The sequence below is a fragment of the Papio anubis genome, chromosome X, assembly GCF_008728515.1.
Source record: "Papio anubis isolate 15944 chromosome X, Panubis1.0, whole genome shotgun sequence".
NCBI lineage: Eukaryota > Metazoa > Chordata > Mammalia > Primates > Cercopithecidae > Papio > Papio anubis.
Genome location: NC_044996.1, coordinates 60,244,688 through 60,266,929, shown reverse-complemented (window position 1 = coordinate 60,266,929; position 22,242 = coordinate 60,244,688). Strand labels below are relative to the sequence as shown.

Below are 22,242 nucleotides of genomic sequence, written 5' to 3'. Positions count from 1 at the left end.
TGCAAATTGTTAAGGGTTTACCTCACTTACTTTTTAATCATTCCATTCATTTATGTTTTTAAGAATTAGTTTATGTTTATATGTATTTTCAATTATTACACTAAAAATATTTGTAGTTGTATCTAGTTAAAGATTATTGCATATTTAAAGTGTTTACCTGTTTGCATGACTTTTGATTTTTTGTTTGTTTGTTTGTTTGTTTTTGAGACAGAGTCTCACTCTGTCACCCAGGCTGGAGGGCAGTAGCACAATCACAGCTCACTGCAGTCTCTGCCTCCCGGGTTCAAGCAGTTCCCTGCCATGGACTCCCAAGTAGCTGGGATTACAGGCACCAGCCACCACACCCACCTAATTTTTGTATTTTTAGTAGAGACAGGGTTTCACCATCTTGGCCAGGCTGGTCTCAAACTCCTGACCTTGTGATCCACCCTCTTCAGCCTCCCAAAGTGCTAGGATTATAGGCATGAGCCACCACGCCTGGCCTCATTTTGTTTGTTAAAGGCAATTTTTTTAAATAACCGGAGAAAGAAATTAAGAAATATTGATGTGCTTAGACTTTCGAAAACCTTGTGCATATGTGAATGCATGTGCATGTGTGTGTGTGTATTCTTCCTACCATCAAGATATATTCTTTTTGCTCTTCTTTCCCCTATTAGGTCTGAGATCATATTTTTAAATGTGTACATCATAATATATTTTGCTGTTATTTGGATCAGAGAAAAATCTATTTCATAAAATGTACCACAAACTGACATGTCAAACTTGTTTTAAAAAATCAATTGTGGGATGAGCAATTGTCTTTAATTTGCATTTATCCCATCTCTTATGACCAGTTTCCAACTTAGAGTTTACCCTCTTAACATCGAGTTACTTGTGTTATTTTCTCAAAGTGATGTAATTATTTTGCTTTTGCTTCATTACCGCAACAAAATGTTAATAGATTCATAAATAAGCAATTTTAGAGGAGCATGAAAACTAACCAAATTTAACAAACACACTGAAGAGATTTGAAGATTTGCATTTTCATGAAGCTATTGAACAACAACAACAAAAAAACTAGCAGCACTAATATGCAGCAAGTTCATCTTTGAACGATAGAGCTAAATTAATTCTTTGTGCCATATTTCTATTAGGATTTTAAGCTGCCTGATTGTCTGTGATCACTAAGTAAAGGTGAAGTCTAGATTAGTAAAACTTATTTCAAAGGCTGATGTCAAAACGAAAGCAAATGTTAGGAGTGCGCTACTCTTTCTGTAGGTAAAATAAATAGCACTTGGTTCTTCCTCTTTTTAGTATAAATTTTGCAAAAATAAATAAATAAATAAATAAATAAATAAATCCTGTACTTACTTGTGGCAATAACTTAATGTTCCAATATGTTTAATTTAACATCCTTTAAATTTAAACATTATTAGCTAATGGCAGTTTTCAAAGTACCACCAGTTCTAACTCCTGACCCTTATGTCAGTTACTAATGAGTTACTTGTGATTTACATTAAGATTTGGAAACAAGTTCAAAATATTTTTTAAAAAACAGATAATTTTCCAGTAATGTTGGGAATCAGTAATACTAAAAACATTTCAGACATCCAAGGGAATATTCTATATAATTGCCAGGTACAGTTATGTAGATTCTATGTGTTAGTTACTTATTGAAGAATTATCAAGTTGTAAGAGGAAAGGACAGAAAGGTATCATTTTGAAATTTAATAGGAACTTCTGAGAGCTAGAGACAACACTACTCTTTTAAAATTGTAAAATACGACCTGCTGTATCTTATAGAATGTAATCTTTTCAATTTGTATACCTTAAATAAACCATTGAATGCACTTTGGAAATCAGAACTTTTGGAAGACTCATTGCATTTAACATTAGTTGAACGCAGTATTGGACCTGGAGTAATTATATTTAGTTGGGACTATTTATTATGAATGAATGTGCCCCAACATTGCAGCTTATAGAGCTCATAAACACAAGTCTCTTAGCAACATTTTTTCTTCAATGCCATGAGATTCATAGCTCTAATTTTAACAGTCCTATGATCCAACTTGTCTTCATTGTAAATAAAAGCAAAATTTTGTATTAAGAAGGCTGTACCAAACAACAATCAATTCTTATTAAATAGAAAATGTGTGATTCCTTTATTCACACATGCATATAATATGAAAAAAAGTATTTTTACTGATTTTATTTTAATCCTTATAGTACCATTGCAATTGTCGTAGCTTTTCTTCAGAACAGCATCACGCTAGTATGATCAAATTATCCACAGATAATTTCATATCTGTGAAGCTCTCCCATCCCACATTTTTTCATTATATTATGCTATGGCCATCTCTGTGTTAATAATGTCATAACTAGATCATATGTATCATTTATCAAAAGTGAGCAGGAACATATCCTGAATGCAAAATAATTCTAGTAATAGCAACTAATTAAAGTGAATTAAAAGTGAACTGATTAAACTGTGTAGGTAATGGATGTAGTGGCTTGAAAATATAAAATTTTATATATATATATATATCCAAAGACAGTTCATCAATTTTGCCAAGTGAATATATTCATGTTTCAGAATTAGTCTCTTATTTTTAAGATAACCCTATGACTTTTGATTGTTATAGAACTTAATTATTCAATAGATAACAAATTGTAATCATGATTTCTCTGATCAATACAATGTATTTTTTATCTACAAAATATGGGCAATAAAAATCCCAGAAATGTTGTCCATGATTTTAAATGCCTTAGAATGATTAATATTATAAATTTAAAAAGATATTTTTGTGTAGATTTATTTTTGATTTTTAGGAAAAATAATGATTTCAGTTTGTGAGTTTTTATTTTACAGATTCACTGGAAGTTGTCTTGTTTAATGGTCCTTTAGTGAGTGTCAGGGTAAGAGATGTGATTAAATATAATATTGTGACAAAAAGAGATGTCTATAGAATAAAAATTATGAAATAATCATATTCTAAAATTGTTCTAATTAGAGTACAGTCTGACACATTAGAATTTCATTTCTCTAATATGGTCATTCATATTAAAATGCCAAAAAAAAAGAGTCTATTATAAACATATTTAGAAAACTTCATCAGCATTCCCAGTTTTCTCTCATACATACATATGAATATATACGTTTCTGAAATTGTCAAAGAACCGTGTCTTAATCTGTTCAGGTTGCTATAACAAAATGCTATTAACTAGGTGGCTTATAAACAACATAAACAACATAACAACATAATAAGAAACTCTTATTTCTGGGAGTTCTGGAGGCTGAGAAGTCCTAGTTCAAGCTGTAGGCAAATTCACTGTCTGGTGGAGGCTTACTTTCTTGTTCATAGACAAGGAAGCATCTTTTCACTGTGTACTCACATGGCAGAAGGAGTAAGAGGTCTTTGAAGTCACTTATATAAGGGCACTAATCTGATTCATGAGGGATCCGCCCTCATGACCTAAGCACCTCCCAAAGGCCAACTTCTAGATGCCATCACGTTAGTAATTATGTTTTAACATATTAATTTTAGGGTGACAGAAACATTCACTCTACCATAGACCATATGGCTTAAATAATCTGAATCTTACTTCAGACTTACTAAAACGAACAGAATATTTGAATTTTGAAACCTAGGAACTTGTGATGGCAGCCGTGGCTGTCTGGAGTGGCCACTGTCATGACACCAGCTGCAGTGGGGGAGGTGTGACCAGGGTTGCGTGCTCCATGGAGCCTGTGGGAACCAGGAGCAGGTGGGAGCCCCGCCCCCTTCTGAGTTAGAGGAGTGAGAGCCTCGCCCTCCGAGGTGCAGTTTCAGGGGTCCAGCTAGGATTGCTGCTCCCAGCATCCTGTGCTCTTGGGGACCTGGGAAGCCCTCCTGCCCCAGCAGGCTTTAAAGTGCCTGCTCCTGCTGCTTGGCCTCTCAGCTCTCCAGCTGCCCACTCCAATTTTGGAGCAAAGTTGAGGTCAAGCCTAGGCACTGTGGCAACCTGGTGGGATGTGTGTGAGCATTTGGTGGTGCTGACATGCCCATGGCTGCCTCAGCCCCCTCCAGACTTTGGCCACCCACAAACAAGGGAGGGAAGCAGAGGCCCATGCTGAGGTCAGCTGGGCATGGGCCTGAAGATGCCCTTTGGCATGAACAGCCTGGGTGCCATGGATGACATGATTGATAGTGGGCACCAGGGTTGACATGATTGATAGCATCAGGAGGCATACAGGCTTCTGCTCAGAAAGGGGCAGGTCCCTGGTGAAGTCCCACGTTTCTGTCAAGGAAAGCCTGAAGCCTGGGGGCCTGTTGGCCAGTTCCTCAGACCAAAGTGAGAATATGTGCTTTTTCTGGCCTGCCCATGGCTGCCCATCGACCAATCAACATGAACTTTCTCCTATTTCAAGCCCGTAAAAACCCCAGGACTCAGTCAGAATTGGGCAAACAACAGGATGACCTAACTGCTGATAGGAGCTACCCACTCCGGGTCTTCTGAGAGCTGCACTGTCACTCAACAAAGCATCTTTTCACCTTGCTCACTCCCCAGTTGTCTGTATACCTCATTCTTCCTGGACATGGGACTCAGGACCCACCAAATGGCAGGACTGAAAGAGCTGTAACACAAACAGGACTGAAACACCACCCTCCCACCCCAACTTGCCACGTTGGGGGTGACGAGAAGGAGAAAAGAGAGAAGAAGAGAAGAGCTGTGCCCCTCAGGGAGCCTGGACCTAGCAGCTCCCTGAGCCAGGACTGTGACACCCTCTTTGGGGCTCTGTGGTTCCTGGCATCTCCAAGCTTCCAGGCGCCACCATGTTCCCTGGTGCCCAATTCACTTGCAGTACACTTGGTTCAGCTGCAGCCTTGCAGGGATCCAGCGCCCATGCTGGCACCTGCAGCTGCCCACTTCATCACAGCCAGCATACCTGGTTATGCACAGTGGCCGGAACCTGTGCTTGCTCACTCACACACCCCTCTCCTCCCTGCATCTGACTTGCTCTTGGCAGGCATGGGATCTAGGCTGGTAGCGAGACCCAAGTGCAGCATGCCAAGCTGAGTGGGTGGAATAAGCCCAGTGGGCCCTAGCAAAACTCAAGCAAAGGCACCATCGGCCACAGAGGTTTCTGTCTGGTGAAGCAACACCCCAAGGATCTTGTGACATTTGCATGATTAACAAATTAGGTGATTTCTACGTAGCTGATGTTTTGAAAACCACTTGATAGCTACTGGTTGCAGTAGCTAGCTATCGATTTTATCCAAATTTGCATGCCCTTATCTAATTCCCAAATGTTATGAAAGGCAACAAAAGTAGTGTTACAAAAAGTCCAAATAATATATTGGAGGTAAATATATAAGATTGATTTATGGGTTTTAGAGTTGGAGACTATATCTTTCTACTAGTGTCTATTCCCATCCTCAATTTGGAAATAATTAAAAAGTATATGTATATACCTTTTTAAGAAAAATGAAAAGGACAGTGCCATATCAATTTACTCCTGGGACCATAGCATAATGATCTTTTAAAAAAAAATTCTTTAACTTGTCAGTCACTTTGAGGTTATTTTTAATACTGTGTGTGTGTATGTGTGTATGTGCGTGTGGAGTATGTGGGTGTGGTAGACAGTACGTAGCGATATTTTTGTTTGTATGGAAAATAAGTAGAGGAGAGTCTGCTTTTAGAAGAAATACACCTCTGTAGAGAGATCCACAAGTAAAAGACTACAGCAACACTACAGATATTAGTTGATTACAATTCCTCCCCACGACTCCACCCACAACTATATTTACCACAACGTTGCTTGCTACTATCTTCCACACTGGTGAATATTATTACTGGAAGATGCAACTATTTTAATTTATTATTTGATTATCTATGATGATTATAGAACTTCAGTTTTTTTTTAAATGTAAGAAAAGTTCAAAGGAAACATTGGTCTATTCATCTCATATTAATTTCCAGGAAGTGACACATATTACATAAGTAGCAATCGTTTTTCATGTGCTAATGAATACCAGGTAAAAAGATGAAATAAACATGTTTCATATACACAAGAATGGGTCTAAAACAAACATGCTACTACTATCCATAAACTCAACACACTAAAGAAATTGCTGGCATACTAGCCGATGTGTGCATTCTCCAATTTTATTAGGAATACATTCTAGTAATTATTATTTAAAAACTGATATTTATTCACCATCACAGCTTTTTGTTGCATTTTTTGCTAACATTAAGCAAGAAATATTTTGATCCAAGTGTTTATGTAATTAATGACAATGCCAGGTTTTTCCTCTTTCGTTGTATGCTACAAAATCATTCTAACATCTAATCCAAGTCAGAAACCATCTGTTGCTTGAATGACATTTGGTTTGTTTAAAATGTATCAATTAAACAGACATATTGTGCAACTACAGCAAAGGGAGAACTATTTTGCAAATACAAAGGAGTGACACCAGAGACAAAGCAGTGTTCAAACCAAACTTGTGGCTTATTTTATGGAAACATATTTTCAAATAACAACTAGAAAAACTTAACTATTGACTAATATTCTTAAAAATAAAATGATTATTTGGATCATATGAGATCCATGATTCCATTATCTCCCAAGCCTATTTCATCACTGACAATGGAGTAAATAGTATAGGTTTGATCTTGTTAATTATGCTAGTAGACTACAGGGACAAAAAAGAAAAGGGTTGATAGGATAGTAAAAGCTCTGAAAACCATAACAAATTAGGATGGGAATTATAGCCTGAAATAGGAAGACTTATACATGAGTCTTAACTATCTTCAAACACAGGAGGGCTTGTCATACAGAAGAAAGATCACACATATTTTCTGTAGCTAAAGGCAGAGCTAAAGAAAATTGGTGGGAATTTCTCCTTCTGTCAATGTTTTCTTTTCTAGCAGCTACCAACTCTCCTAATACACACTATGAGCTGGAGAAGCAGATATCCAAGGTTGTTAAAGTTAAAAATAAAAGCAGAGTATGGTAGATATGATTCTGAAAACAAACTTTGTGATAAATACTTCAAGGATTTACATGCCTTTATTTCCCCACTTACTTCCTGATATGAGGTTCTTTTAGGATAGCTGAGGCTATCAGATAACTATTGGATAGTCAAGGTGCTTTGGTAATTCATAAGTTTAAATGTAAGTCACTAAATATGGATGTGGTTAGTACCAAAAACAATGTAGATATTTCTACTATTCTTTTTTTGACTGATAATTAGGCTTTTCATTGAAACCATTGTCTATTTTAGTTTTAATATTTGGTTTTAGTATTACTTAATGGCTTTTTTGACACATGCCAGTTTCAAAGCATGTTAAGTTTCAATTCTGTCATATTTTAAATGTTAGTCAAAGAATTGTAGTTTCTCAAACATTCACAATATTGCTATTTCATTTTCAAAGTTCACACAACTGTGGTAATTGCCAATTTAACAATTTATAAGCAATAACATTCCCGAAAGAAGAAGCATCATCTTGCATATCTACAAATAGATTATTTCCATTCTGATTGAGCTGAAATGAGTTATGATTCAAGGAAAGAAGGAAAGTTGCCTGCTTATAATGCCATGTAGTCTTCTAATCAGCAAAACATGTCTGGCTCTGCCCCTCCCCTCCCCCCTCCCCCCACAAAACATATACCATGAAAAATGTAATGGCAGAATAGTTAGAGCTAGGAGATCACCTGACTCAATGTATTTTATGAAGCTACAATGTAACTTCATAAAAAGCCTCCAACACATGCTAGTGATGTGTTATGGTACTTAAAAAAAATAGCCATGAAGGGTAAAAACCCCAGAAACATGAGAAATGAGGCTATTCACATTTTATGAAATGGAGCAGTAAGGCCGAGAGCAGTGGCTCACGCCTGTAATCCCAGCACTTTGGGAAGCTGAGGCGGGCAGATCACAAGGTCAGGAGTTCAAGACCAGCCTGGCCAATAGGGTGAAACCCCGTCTCTACTGAAAGTACAAAAATTAGCCGGGCTTGGTTGCGGGCGCCTGTAGTCCCAACTACTCGGGAGGCTAAGGCAGGAGAATCACTTGAATCCCGGAGGCAGAGATTGCAGTAGGCTGAGATTGCACCACTGTACTCCAGCCTGGACGACAGAGCGAGAGTCCATCTCGAAGAAGGAAAAAAAAAAAAAAAAAAAAAGAGAAGAGAAGAGAAGAGAAGAGAAGAGAAGAGAAGAGAAGAGAAGAGAAGAGAAGAGAAGAAGCAGTGAAAACGCAATTAGGCCAACAGGTCAACTGATCCATCCTGCAAAATGACTTGAATTGGTAAAGTAGAAAGTTTTATGACTGCAAATTTCAGGGCCAAGCAGTAAAGGCCTGCTACAAAATAAAAAGGCCTGATATGTCATCTGTGAGTTTTTACACTGGGAATTATGATCTTCACGTGGGATATGTATGCTGGCCATATAATGCATATGAAAATCTTTAGTTTCTAACCAGCTCTTTGCACATTTTACTTTACGATATATTTAGTAATTAGAAATCATTTGGCTAAGAGATAGTACCTATGGAAAAAAAAGCAGAAATCCTCTGACATCCAGAATGAAGTTGTTTCCTATTATAAAATGTGGGGACTTGGAATCTTCAAGTATTCTTAATAGTTTGAAATTCAAAATGTTTTATACATAAATCAAAAACAAACGTGCATATGGTAATCCTTAGAAAGTAATGAGACCCTACATATGATTACTCTTTCTAATCAGAGTTACTGGTGATGACAGTGAATCCAAAGGAAGCTTGGGTTAGAGTGTATTAGATTTGAACTCATGGCGTGTGCAAGGTTGTATAATAGGTAATTCTAATAAGCATTCTCTAACATGATACTCAAGTATTCTATAATTAGAATCACTGGGTCGCCTATCTGGATGCAGCTTCTTTGGTGCCAGATTAACCTGTCCCAAATGCCACTTGCATCATGTTATGAAATGTAAAAACATTTACCTGATAATTAGTATGAAATGATGCCTTCATGAGGTTTAATGGGCACAAGAATGTTAGGGATTTGGTATTTAGTCTGTAAATGATTTATGTGAGTGACACCAATATAATGTCTGGGTATTGTGTTCTGGAATTCTGATTCATTTGAGCTCAAAATGAGGTGTGTAGATTTTAGGGAGAGGCATCCTGTGTTATTTCTCTCTGCTACTGGCAGGAAATAACTAGCTATTCAGGGCAAATATTTATTCATGAAAACACCAAGATTTATTTCCATCCCATAAAGTCACCATTCCAGTCAGTAGATTTGTTTTCATTTCTGTGTCACAGCTTCTCTGCAGGGCTACAGACAGAAATTTGTCATGAACAAATTATAACATGAATATTAATGTAGTAGCCCTTTTATACTGTACAATAATTATCTTTAACCAGCTTTTCCATATTGACGAAATTAGCCTTCCAGATCAGAGGTCTTCAAACCATGGCTTTTAGAGCCAAATGATGAAGAATTTCAAGCAAAACATTACAGTTAAGAATAAATAAAAGTATCTAAATTTTAAATTTTAATGTTCGTAAGTACAGTTTTATTGGAACACAGGCAGGTCCATTCAGTTTCATATTGTCTATGACTGTTTTTACACTACAAAATTAGGGTTAAGTTATTGAGACAGAGACTGTATCATATTGTCCACAAAGCCTAAAATATTTACTAATTCTTTACAGAAAAAGTTTGCTGACCCTTCAATTTAGTGGTTATAAGAGGGGTCCTAGAGGATGATTAGTTTATTTTTCTTAAAACTGTAGTTAAATGTTGTGATTTTTTAAAAATTATACTTTAATTTCTGGGATGCATGTGCAGAATATTCAGGTTTTTTACATTTGTGTACACATGCCATGGTGGTTTGCTGCATCCATCAACCTGTCATCTACATTAGGTATTTCTCCTAATGCTATCCCTCCCCTATCTCCCTACCCTCCAACAGGCCCCAGTGTGTGATGTTCCCCTCCCTGTGTCCATGTTTTGTCATTGTTCAACTCCCAATTAAGAGTGAGAACATGCGGTGTTTGGTTTTCTGTTTCTGTGTTAGTTTGCTGAGAATGATGGTTTCCAGCTTCATCCATGTCCTTGCAAAGGACATGAACTCATCCTTTTTTATGGTTGCATAGTAGTCCATGTTGCATATGTGCCACATTTTCTTCAACCACCTATCACTGATGGGCATTTGGGTCATTCCAAGTTTTTGCTATTGTGAATATACTGCAATAAACATGTGCATGTGCCTTTATAGTAGAATGATTTATAATCCTTTTAAGTTATATAACAGTAAAGGGATTGGTGGGTCAAATGGTATTTCTGGTCTTAGATCCTTGAAGAATTGCCACACTGTCTTCCTTACAACGATTGAATCCACTTACACTCCCACCAACAGTGTAAAAGTGTTCTATTTCTCCACATCCTCTCCAGTATCTGTTGTTTCCTGACTTTTTAAAGATCACCATTCTAACTGATGTGAGATGGTACCTCACTGTGATTTTTATTTGCATTTCTCTAATGACCATTGATGATGAGCTTCTTTTCATGTTTGTTGGACGCATAAATGTCTTCTTTTGAGAAATGTCTGTTCATATCCCTCTTCCACTTTTTGATGAGGTTGTTTGTTTTTTTCTTGTAAATTTGTTTAAGTTCTTTGTAGACTCTGGCTATTAGCCCTTTGTCAGATGGATAGATTGCAAATATTTTCTCCCATTCTGTAGGTTGCCTGTTCACTCTGATGATAGTTTCTTTAAATGTTGTATTTTATATATATATAAAATGAACTTCTACATAGATCCAACAAGCTATTGACAATGTTTTAGTTTATTTACAAGAATGCAAATGTCACCACCCAGTGGGTTCACCTTGCCTGCTGCCTAGACAGAGCCGATTTATCAAGAGGGGGTATTGCAATAGAGAAGGAGTAATTCACACAGAGTTGGCTGTGTGGGAGTCCAGAGTTTTATTATTACTCAAATAAGTCCCCCTGAGCATTTGGGGAGCAGAGTTTTTAAGGACAACATGGTGGGTGGGGAAGCCAGTGATCCAGGAGTGCTGATTGGTCAGGTGCAAAATCATAGAGATTCAAAGCTGTCTTCTTGGGCTGAGTCAGTTCCTGGGTGGGGCCACAAGATCAGATGAGCCAGTTTATCGATCTAGGTGGTGCCAGCTGGTCCATCAAGTGCAGAATCTGCAAAATATCTCAAGCACTGATCCTAGGAGCAGTTTAGGGAGGGTCAGAATCTTGTAGCCTCCAGCTGCATGACTCCTAAACCATAATTTCTAATCTTGTGGCTAATGTTAATCTTACAAAGGCAATCTAGTCCCCAGGAAAGAAGGAGGTCGGCTTTGAGAAAGGGCTGTTAGTGTATTTGTTTTAAACTATAAACTAAGTTTCTCTCAAAGTTAGTTCAGCCTATTCCCAGGAATGGACAAGGACAGCTTGGAGGTTAGAAGCAAGATGGAGTTGGCTAGGTTAGATACCTTTCACTGTCTCAGTCATAATTTTACAAAGGCGATTTCACAAGGGCTTATTTAGTACTCTGAGGCTTTAGAGTTGAAGCAGCTAAACTTTTTGTAAACTTTTATGAAACTTTGCTTTTGAAGAATATAGCATTGATGATTATTTCAGTAGCTCCATACTAAATATCTTTAGTACTAATAAATAATAGATGACTGACAGGCTAGGTAATCCATGTATTTTAATGTCCTGTAATTCAGGGTAACATTTGGATTATGTCTGTATAGAGGTGATCAGAAGACGACCTGAAGCTTTTATTTTCCTCTTTACACTGTGGGTTCTAGATACAAAGACAAACAGAAAAAGGGATATTGACCAGGAAAAAGCACACAAAAACATATTTCAATTGCATTATTTACCTGATAAATGCTTTAAATCTTAGAAGGTACAGTGTGGTTTAATCAGATAATACAGCCAATCTCACTCCTCACAGCTTCCACACAACCTAACACTCATCCCCCAATAAACTAAAACCAAGGCTGGGTGAGGTGGCTCACGCTTGTAATCCTAGCACTTTTGGAGGTCTAGGTGGGTGGATTGCTTGAGCTCAAGGGTCGAGACCAGCCTGGGCAACATGGAGAAACCCCATCTCTACCAAAAATACAAAAAATTAGCTTGGCATGGTGATTCGCACCTGTGGTTCCAGTTACTTGGGAGGCTGAGATGGGAGGGTCGCTTGAGCCTGGGAGGTGGAGGTTGCAGTGAGCCAAGATTACATTCCAACCTGGATGACAGAATGAGACCCTGTCTCAAAAAAACAAAACAAAACAAAACAAAACCAACAACAACAAAAACCTCTGCCTTCTGAACTCCTCAATATTACTCAGTTCCAGCAAACTTTTCTTTTATTCCATTTATTTTCTGCTCGTACTAATTCTGCTAAGAGTTACCTTAACCAACACTACCCGCGACTCCCTCTGAGAGGCCCAAAAGAATTATGTCTGGCTGTTACACTTACATGTAGAAAATCAGCAGACTATTTCTCATTAGAAGGAGTAATTTATGATCATAAGCATATTCCATGAGATATATTATATGACATATTACATGCATTAGTCATTTTCTCATATTTTATTAAGACTTTAATGTAAAAAGTAATGGCTAAAAATTAAAGAAGATTCAAGTGAGTTACTTAAATATATGCATCTATTATATTTTCATATATCTTCCAATAAGTTTGAAGTATGATATTCAAATCTTTTCATAGCTCCATCTAAAGAAATGGCTGACTGTTAGACCTGAATTTGTGAAAACATATGCATTCTGTTATGAAAATGCCTAGGACCTAAATTATTGTGATCTTTGATGTATGTAAATCTCTTAAATAAATTATACCTAATTTGAAGCTTTCATGCTGTCAGTAGTTTAGTGCTTTGGTTGATCTATTGTTACATAGCAAACCATCAGTAATCTTCAGGGACATAAAAATCAATAGTCCTTCTTAATTTTTAGGTCAGGAATTTAGGTAGTGTACAGCAGATATAGCTGTTTCTGCTCCATAGTGACTGCTGCCCTAAGTAGGGGGTGCTCAAATGTCTGAAGATGGTTAGGATGACTCCAATAAGGCCACCAGCTGGAATGTTCATAATGGGTTCTTCATGTACATAGCCGGTGCCTGAACTTGAGTGGCTGGAACAGCTGGGCCTCTCTAGGCATTGTAATCTCTTTTTATACAGTCTTTCTATGCAGTTAGCTTGACCTTCCCCACAGTACGGCATGATCCCAGTACTCAAACTACTTTCAATGCAGCCGTTATTTTCCGTGGTGGGTTTTCCAAGGGTGCAAAGCAGAAGGTACAAGGTTTGATTACAGAGTCTGTGCAGATTCAATGTGGTCTCAGGCTACATGAAAGTCTGAATATCAAGAGGTGATGTCCACTGGGGAGCCTATTTTTGGAGACTACTACATATAGCATAGAAATGCTTCAAACAAAAATGCTGCTACAAGATTTGGTGAAGATGTTACAAACTTCTTTCAAAAACCAAATGCCTCCTCTTTATATTTTTACTTGTATATATATTTTTATATTCTGCTAGGAATACCATTTATGATGATAACTATAGTTTGTTTTTATAATTACCATTAACTGTTATCCATATTATATAATTATTTTTTTTCTTAGAAAGTGAAATCAATATAAATACATTCCAATTCAAAATTTTGTCCCTAAGATTCTTCTAAAAGATGATGTACTTTTAGTTTTCTAAGCCTACATGATTGAATAAATTTGTGTTATTATTTACAGTTTCAGCCCACTAGCAACTTACAGATACAGCAAAAAAGTATGGTTATGTTTATCCACACTTATTATTTAAAAAATAAGTTATTGCCAAATAATACTTAAATAAATACATGTTGAAATGATGATTAGAATTTCCGGTTTGCTCACATATGCTAAAAAGTTGACTGTCTCTTGCTTTAGAGCAAGTTGACTTTCATTCTGCATCTAGCTATGCCTTGTTTCGAAATATATTGAGAGCAACACTGCCTTCAGGTGAAGGTTTGAACACAGAAATGCTTATTCACAAAAGCCTGAAATTGTTCACAACTCAAGATAATGTTAATGTGCCTTCACCAGATAGCCAAAATAATGCATTTTCTAAATTGCAGGCATTAAACAATTATTCAGATCATATCTGAAACCCTGTCATTTTCATTCTCCCTTTCAGTCCCAGCGGCGTGTCACATTTCACCTGCCAGAAGGCTCTCAGGAAAGCGGCAGTGATGGTGGACTGGGGGACCAGGATGCAGGCAGCCTTACCAGCGCATCCCATGGCCTGCCCCTTGGCTATCCTCAGGAGGAGTACTTTGATCATGTCACACCCAACAATCGCACTGAAGGGGATGGCAACTCCGATCCTGAATGTAGTAAGTGATGCCTCTCTAGTTCCTCAATATAAACGGGTTTACTGTGTTTGCAAGTCAAGCTATCATAGTCATAATAACATGGGCTAATTCATTATGTTATTGTGCATAGTGACACATTTTTGAAAGGTAAACATACAGAATTAGATGGATGGCATGTATGCAGCAGTTGATAATATTTTAAATGTATGATCATAACTACTGTGAATGAAATTTATTATAGTGACTTTGTTAAGGCATAGATAGAGTTTCCATTTATGTACACCTGTAGATTTATTTGTGTATAAACAGCCAATTTATTTTATTTTATTCATTTATTTGTGAAGGTGTAAATTTTTTCTGATATATAAAAATTATTTTCTAGATTTTATTTTTATTTTTAGTAGAGAGAAAAACCATTGACAGTTATTTTCTTTCTGAGGAAATAAGAGATCCTGACTCCAGTGTAGGAGAGTACATCTGAGGTTTTCAGTAATATACTGAAATCACACACCTGTGCCATGTTACTGTTTAGAAAGGTATTCACATTTGGTCTTCAGACAGAAGGCACAAAATCTGCATTTTACAAGTTCCAAAGATGTTGAACTCTTTAAAAGGATCATAGAGTTGATATTAAATAAAACTTCATTAAATGTATCATCTTGAACGTGTAGTGAACAACCTCGCTGATTTATAATTTCAGGAAATACAAAATTTGGTAAGATATATATTTCTCAGAAGATTCTTGAAATTGCAAGAAGCTACAATTTGCTCCATTTATGTTATATACATAAAAGTATGTAGGTACAAAAAGGTATACAATATATGTGAGAGAAAAGTCATAGCCATAAACCAATATGAAAAAAATGGGCCAAATACCTGGCAAAAACATAAATAAGGTAATATAAACTAGACATTTTGAAAGATTATTTTGAGCATTGTGGATGGCAGGGATGTATAATTCAAGTAAAGCTTCTGGCCTTTAGAACAAAATAGCTTCCCTATCATTGTATTTTAATCCTCTATTTTTGAAACTTCAAAAAATAGGGAAATGGATTGGTTACACATTATGATATAATCTAAGGCTAAACATATGAAACCAATGACAACATAACATCAACTTTTTCTCTCTATAAATTTAGATGCTATATATTATAGGTATTTTAGTATAAAAATATTAGAGACTTTTGAGTCAGCAAGTTCAGACAGTCCTAAACATCTACTGGATAGTAGATGTTTTCAATTTTATACTTTCAATTTTATACTTGGAATAAATGATCAATACTTGTTCTGAAGATAAAAAAATCCCCTATACCTTGTGTCACTAAACTATCTTTAATTTACTTTGTATAGCACAGCATAATGACTCCTGGTGGAAATACATAGTTGTGATTATATTTACTTGTGTAATGAACTAAGAGCCAATCTCTAATAAGAATATGATCATACGTAACAAATATACATTAAACAAGGGTGCCACTGATGTTTTTTACTCCATAAATTATTGTTTTAGTTGTAGGTCTATCGTTGCCTGTTAAATAAGAATATAGAAATGGAATAAGTATCATTCTTATATACTATAAAGAGTTGATTCCTTTGCACGACATGTGTTACTAAGCCTCTTTCATAGAGGATTGCGTAGCAACAATTAAAGAGTAAACTCAGAGTAAGCATCCACAGTGCACATCTCACCCTGAAATGAAATTCCAACTGAATGAGACTCAAATGGAATACTGTTGATAATAATAGGAGAATTGGTATGCATTAGAAATAATAAAACATTTAACATTAAATATAGCTTTTTAATCTCAATTATATCTAGAAATAAGTAGTTGTTTTAAAAAGTATTCAAACACATAGTTCTTAAAAGAAGCTGATCTTGTTTATAGTTAATGATATAAGTGCTAACATCGATGTATTAGCTGACATACCTAGCGGCTTTTTTTTCTTTTTTTTTTTTTTTTTAAGGATGTTTTCTATCAGGAGCTAAACATTTATCTCTTCTAATTATATTGACACCATTATCTTGAACATTAAGTATCTTGTTCATCATTACAGGGTGAAGGACTCACAAATTTTGCATTGGAAACTTTAGTTGCTAAATTGATTGTATTTTAAAATTGAGATGTCTGTGGGCAATGATAATAGTAAAGTAAATTATATATTTTGCTGCTTATTATTTTAATAAACATATGCAAAGGGTAGATATAATTAAAAATGAATGTCCATTTTCTACAAGTCTAACAATATTGTTGAGTGAATGTTTAAATGTTATTTTTTACTATGAATAATACTAACAAACTGCTCTCCTACTAAACGTGAAATCTCCCCCTAAATCATGTTCCAAGAAAATTTTGGTTAGGTGTTTTGTTTTGGGACAGTCAGAGACCTTACTAAAAGGGCAAGAAGCGCAATAATTTACTTGAAATGAAGTTCCATTGTCCTAATGTGTCATAGTAGTGAAATGCTTAACATAGTGTGTGTGCGTGTGTCTGTGTGTGTTTTGTTTTAATTAAAAAGAAAAAACATAGCTGGTTTAGAATTGGCCATAGCAAAGTAATCTCTTTAGGCTATTACTGATGATAAGGTATTCTGATTCTTCAAAAAGCAAAGCTATAGCTCTGAAATAGTACCCAATAATGGGTTTTGTGATATGGAGCAGATGCCAATAAACTGTGCAGTGTTAGTCAATAGCACCACAAATAGGAATGCAAAGTGTTAGAGGAAATAAATGCTGTCCTTAAGCAATGGAATTAATTTTCACAGTTCCCATTTCATATTTTGAAACTTATTACATCTTCAATCTGCTTTCTTTCTTGCTAGAGAATTGCCAAAAATAGCACACAGTTCTGCAAATCCTTTGTAAATTCACAAAACAGAAATAAATATGACATTTATGAGTAAGGGTATTCTGTAAAATTTGCTAGAGGGATTTATTAATACTGCTTTAAAAATATAGTTCCCTGGTGGATAAAAATCTGCTGTTTAGATAAAGAAATCACACAATTCATTCTCTTAAGTCTTTTGCCAAGACTATTAACTTTCCTTTTTAAAATAAAGAAAACAAACTCAAGCCAATTATTACTTTTTGAGGAGACAAATTCAATAAAATATCCTGTCTCATTCCATCTCATTGTAGTTTATAATTGCAATCTCTTTACTGTGGCCAATGGACTAAGGGTCACTTAATGCCATTCCATACAATTCTGTCTTCCTTGGATGACAACCTATATTCCACACCTCTCCTCCTACCATAGCCTCATCAGATTATTTTCAATGAACCCTGCTCTTTGAAGCTAGTTAATATGTTAAAAAGCAAAAACAAAACAAAAACAAAACAGAAACCCAATTCAAAAACAGCACTGATTGCTGCTGGGTTACTGTGGATACTGGAACAGATAATGTCTGCATTTGCAAAGGATTTTCTTGAGACACATTCATGGAGACACATGTGGCCTTGGTAACAAACAAGTTGTGAGTCTACTTTTGAGGGTTTTATATATCCATGTGTAGTGTTAACTCAGAGATTTGAGGATGGTGAGATCCTCTTGGGACTACTGTAAACACATTAAACTATGTATGGCCTTATGTTCTTATCTATTTATTTTTAAGTAGTCTCAGGTAAAATATGATTTTTGAGCATATGATTTTAAAATGCTTTCCAATTTCTTTTCTAATTTTTTTTTCTGTTTTTATAATTCAAACTGAGTTCCGAGACATATAGAAATATTAGCAAATGTGTATCACATTAAACTTCTGATATTTTTTACCAGTCTATGTATATGAAGCCAGGGTTTTTATGTTTTGTCCTCAAATAGAGAATGCATTGCTGCTCTTTCACTATAGGTAAGTTGGATCTAAAAGGGTAACTACTAATATTTTTATATTTCTACTGATCTGCTGGCATATTATAATTTTCCAACTTCACTGGAAGAGATAAAATAGCCATACTTCTTTGGAAGAGAAATGGTGAAATAGAGTATTGCTAAAGAGGCCCAAATCAGTCTTCGGCTTTCTTGCCATAAATCAGTTCAATTACAGAGAAAATCCACCTACAATGAAGAAGAGAATGATTTAGATAATATCAATATTTTAATTTTCTTCAACTGAACAAGTTATGTCATCTGTATTTTTTAAAACCTCTTCATTGTATGTGGTCATTTCACACATGAAGTCACTCTATCTGAAAATGTGATAGCCAGTTTAGTGTCTAGCATTGAATCTTAAAGTAACAAAATACTTCATAGAGGATTGCGTAGCAACAATTAAAGAGTAAACTCAGAGTAAGCATCCACAGTGCACATCTCACCCTGAAATGAAATTCCAACTGAATGAGACTCAAATGGAATACTGTTGATAATAATAGGAGAATTGGTATGCATTAGAAATAATAAAACATTTAACATTAAATATAGCTTTTTAATCTCAATTATATCTAGAAATAAGTAGTTGTTTTAAAGATGAAATTTCCTCATCTTCCCCCAAAAAAGTTAATGCTTTTCCTCTTTTTTTCATACCATAGTCATTTCTGTGATACAAAAGAAGAAAATATAGAGTTTCAAGAACATCTAGAGATAAAAAATTATATATTTAAAATAAAGACAAATATATGTTTTTGTTAAAATGATGTCTGCTAGAGTTTATCTCAGGTTAGCACATCTGTTTGACATTCATTTTTATTTCAGTAGATCAGGTTTGCTTAGCACTCAAATACACTACTAATTAATTCACAACAAGGAAGTAATTAATCTTGCCCTGGCAAAGCACTTTGATTGATCTTCTCCCAGTAATCTAATAAATTGGTATAAAAAGTGGGAGACCAATTTGATTGACTAGAATGAATTTCTACTCAGAGAAATGCCAGATTTTCTCCTGATCTGCTAAGAGTATTGACACGACTAACACTAGGGTAATAACTAGTAAGTGTTTGAACATCTCATTATTTGAATATCTAATTCTAAAGGTAGACTACTGATAAAATTAAAAAATCAAAACCAAAAACTGTGAAACTTTTAAAGAATAAGCTAGTAATGGGTCGTTAAAACTCAGTCTTTCGTAAATAAAAACATTAGGAGTCAGTTGTCTAAAAGCAAAATAAAGCCATGGAAATATTTTTTCCTGGAAAATATTGATATACTAGTACCTTGGGGAAAGCAGTGATCTAATTAATTATCTAAAAGATTCAAGAAGAAAATATGATTCAATTATAGAAAAAAGGAATAGTATTGGTTAGTATATTTAAGAGGAGAGTAACACTTCTGATGTGGCTGAAAATCATCTGAATCCACATTTCAGCGAATGTTACCCATATAACTGTTAATTAAGTGTTTTTGTTTGCTGCTATATGCTCAGGAAAATTTGACTCCATAGGCTTTCTAACATTTATTTAAAATGCATTTTTGATGAAAGTCACATATCAATTCATGTATTACAACGAATAGAAAAGTGAATGGCATCATTTTGTTAATATTTTTACATAAAACAAATAGGAAATATATTCCACTTAAGAAAAAGAAGTTATGCTCCCTTTAAAGGTTAATTACGTAGCAAGGCCAATTCTGACTCTGCAGGCTATGTATTTGTAAGATTATTTCTTAAAACTGTGCTCATTAGCCTATATAATAGTGTCAGTCCATGGTAGAGAGCGGGGAGTAAAATAATTTAAACCAGCTCAGCAATCTTAATGTCATGCGTTTTGAAAAATTAATCAATATTTCTAAGGAATGACATTATCATTATCAATGATACCAGTTAATGTCTATTTCGAGAAAGAAGTTGGACTCCATGGCCCTGGGTTCTGGAAATATAGGACAAATGCCTGCTCTATTTCATTGCCTTGCCAACAGAAAATAATATATAGCTTTACACTGCTATTGAAAATTTAAAAATTTCCTTAATATCTATTAACATTTTTAAGGTAACAATAATATCAAAATATCACTTTTATTCTTTTTCAAATGAAATATCATTGTAATAATTGATACTTTCTATGATTACCAGTTTATTTTAGTCCCTGATGTGTTATGTAAATAGTGTTAGAAAAGTATCTATATATAAATAGATTATAAAGAATGGTTACACGCAAGAGTTCAATCATCTGCCGTAGTTTTAGAGAGAATAAGGTATACTTGGTAGTGATAGTAGTTTTTATAATACATGTGCTTAGGCAGGTAGAAACAGTGATCTGGTAGCAGACGCTCTGTGATGTATATTAATTTTACCATTTGAACAGACAAGCTTTTGAAAAGTAAATCTTTCTCTATTGAAGCTTATGAAAGTTTATAAATATATTATAATAAGAAAACGGATAAAACACATCTTATGATACCATCCTAGCATATTCAACTTCCCTATGTAAGAGATGGCATCTCAATGTAGACCAATTGAAAAAATGACTGCTAATTTGGAGTATATAGGCTCTGTGAAGGCAACAAAGGCTTTATGCTAGAGATAATCTTTAAAAAATTATAGAGGTCATGAATTAAAATGAGAAGTGTATCTTTAAAGTTGGAGACTTGAAGACATTTACAGGATTTTATTTGGGTGACAGTCTCTAAGATGAGTGTATCTTTAATATCTTAAATCTAATATGAATTAGACAGAGGTTAATCACTCAAAAGCAGGCCACTATAAGTAAAGCAATCTCTTATCTTGTCTTTTCTGTTTGAAAGTGACAAGCACTAAGAGATTGGCACAAGCTGCCAATTGAATGCCAATGCCATAAGATCTGGAATGTCAATAAGCTTGAATAATCACCTAAAGTGACAGAATAGGTGGCCTTCTCTTCACAATAAACCTTCTCTTACTTCTAAATTTTATTAAGCTTCCTACACCAAATAATAAAGGTCATTTAACATTTGTGTTTCTATAATTTATGAGCCATGAGGCAATTCATTTTATGACAACCTTCTTTCTTCTGCTTTTCAAAAAATCTTACTTCCCACTTTCCTTTGCCTATAACACAGACTATTTGCCATTTGTTATTATTTGTAGTTCTTTGAAAGTCAATATAATCAGTCATTCAACATGTAGCATTTGAGTGACTTGGAATATTTAGTAGTGTTAGCCACACATCAACATCTTATTTTAAAATGATTTATAAATTTTAATGGATGAGGAGTCTTGTAGCAACATATTTTTAATCTCCATGACACTTTTAAAATTGTACAATAACTTGCATCTCTCATAATTGCTTTCATCAACAGAACATTCAACAACTAATGAATATATCAAGGAATTCATTAAAAAATGAATAACTATAGACCATCTGTCTTACCATGATTTCTGCGATTTTTAAATTTACATTTTATTGAAAGCTGAAGATGCTCAATAGAGAATAGAATAGAGATAACAGTGTTCACTTAGCCATTTTTTTCTCTATCTTAATCAATAATCTTAGAAATTGTTTTCCCAGTTCCACTAGGTACATGGTCTTTATCTGGCACTTCTTTTTTTAATCAATCATATATTGGAAATGTGTGTATGCTATCTAAACAAACTTTTTCTGAATAGTGTATATGAAGTTAGCCGTTAAAAGTTTATCTTTTTCTTAGAAAATTATTCTCTTGCAATTTGTATAGACCTCAAAGGCTCTGAGAAAGCTGGTAATTTTAAATATTATTTTGGGGTATCTATTTAATTATACAATAAAAATATTTGAACATTGAGTAAGAATTTTTATTGCAGTAATTCATTTTGTAATCACTATTCATGAACCTTTTCAGCACAGACCATTGTAGGTAATTTGTTTTAGGCAATCACCTTAGGCATTACAGAACTCTAATCCGTTTACTGCAATTAACTAGCTCTGTGAACTTGGATAGGTCTTTTAACCTCACGGTGTCTCTTTTTCTTAATTTATATAATGAAGGGATTATACGAATCTCTAGTGCCCCTTCTAAGGT

The 22,242-nt window shown here is 34.9% G+C and overlaps 1 protein-coding gene across 2 annotated transcripts in view; it reads left to right on the top strand.

Moving 5' to 3' along the window:
- Window positions 1-22,242, top strand: part of PCDH11X (protocadherin 11 X-linked) — a 790,467-nt gene that overhangs the window by 550,039 nt on the left and 218,186 nt on the right. For both annotated transcript variants that reach the window (XM_021933048.2, XM_021933047.2), the window contains one exon: window positions 14,164-14,362. In XM_021933048.2, coding sequence (XP_021788740.2) covers window positions 14,164-14,362 — 199 coding nt within the window. The remainder of the gene's footprint in view (window positions 1-14,163; window positions 14,363-22,242) is intronic.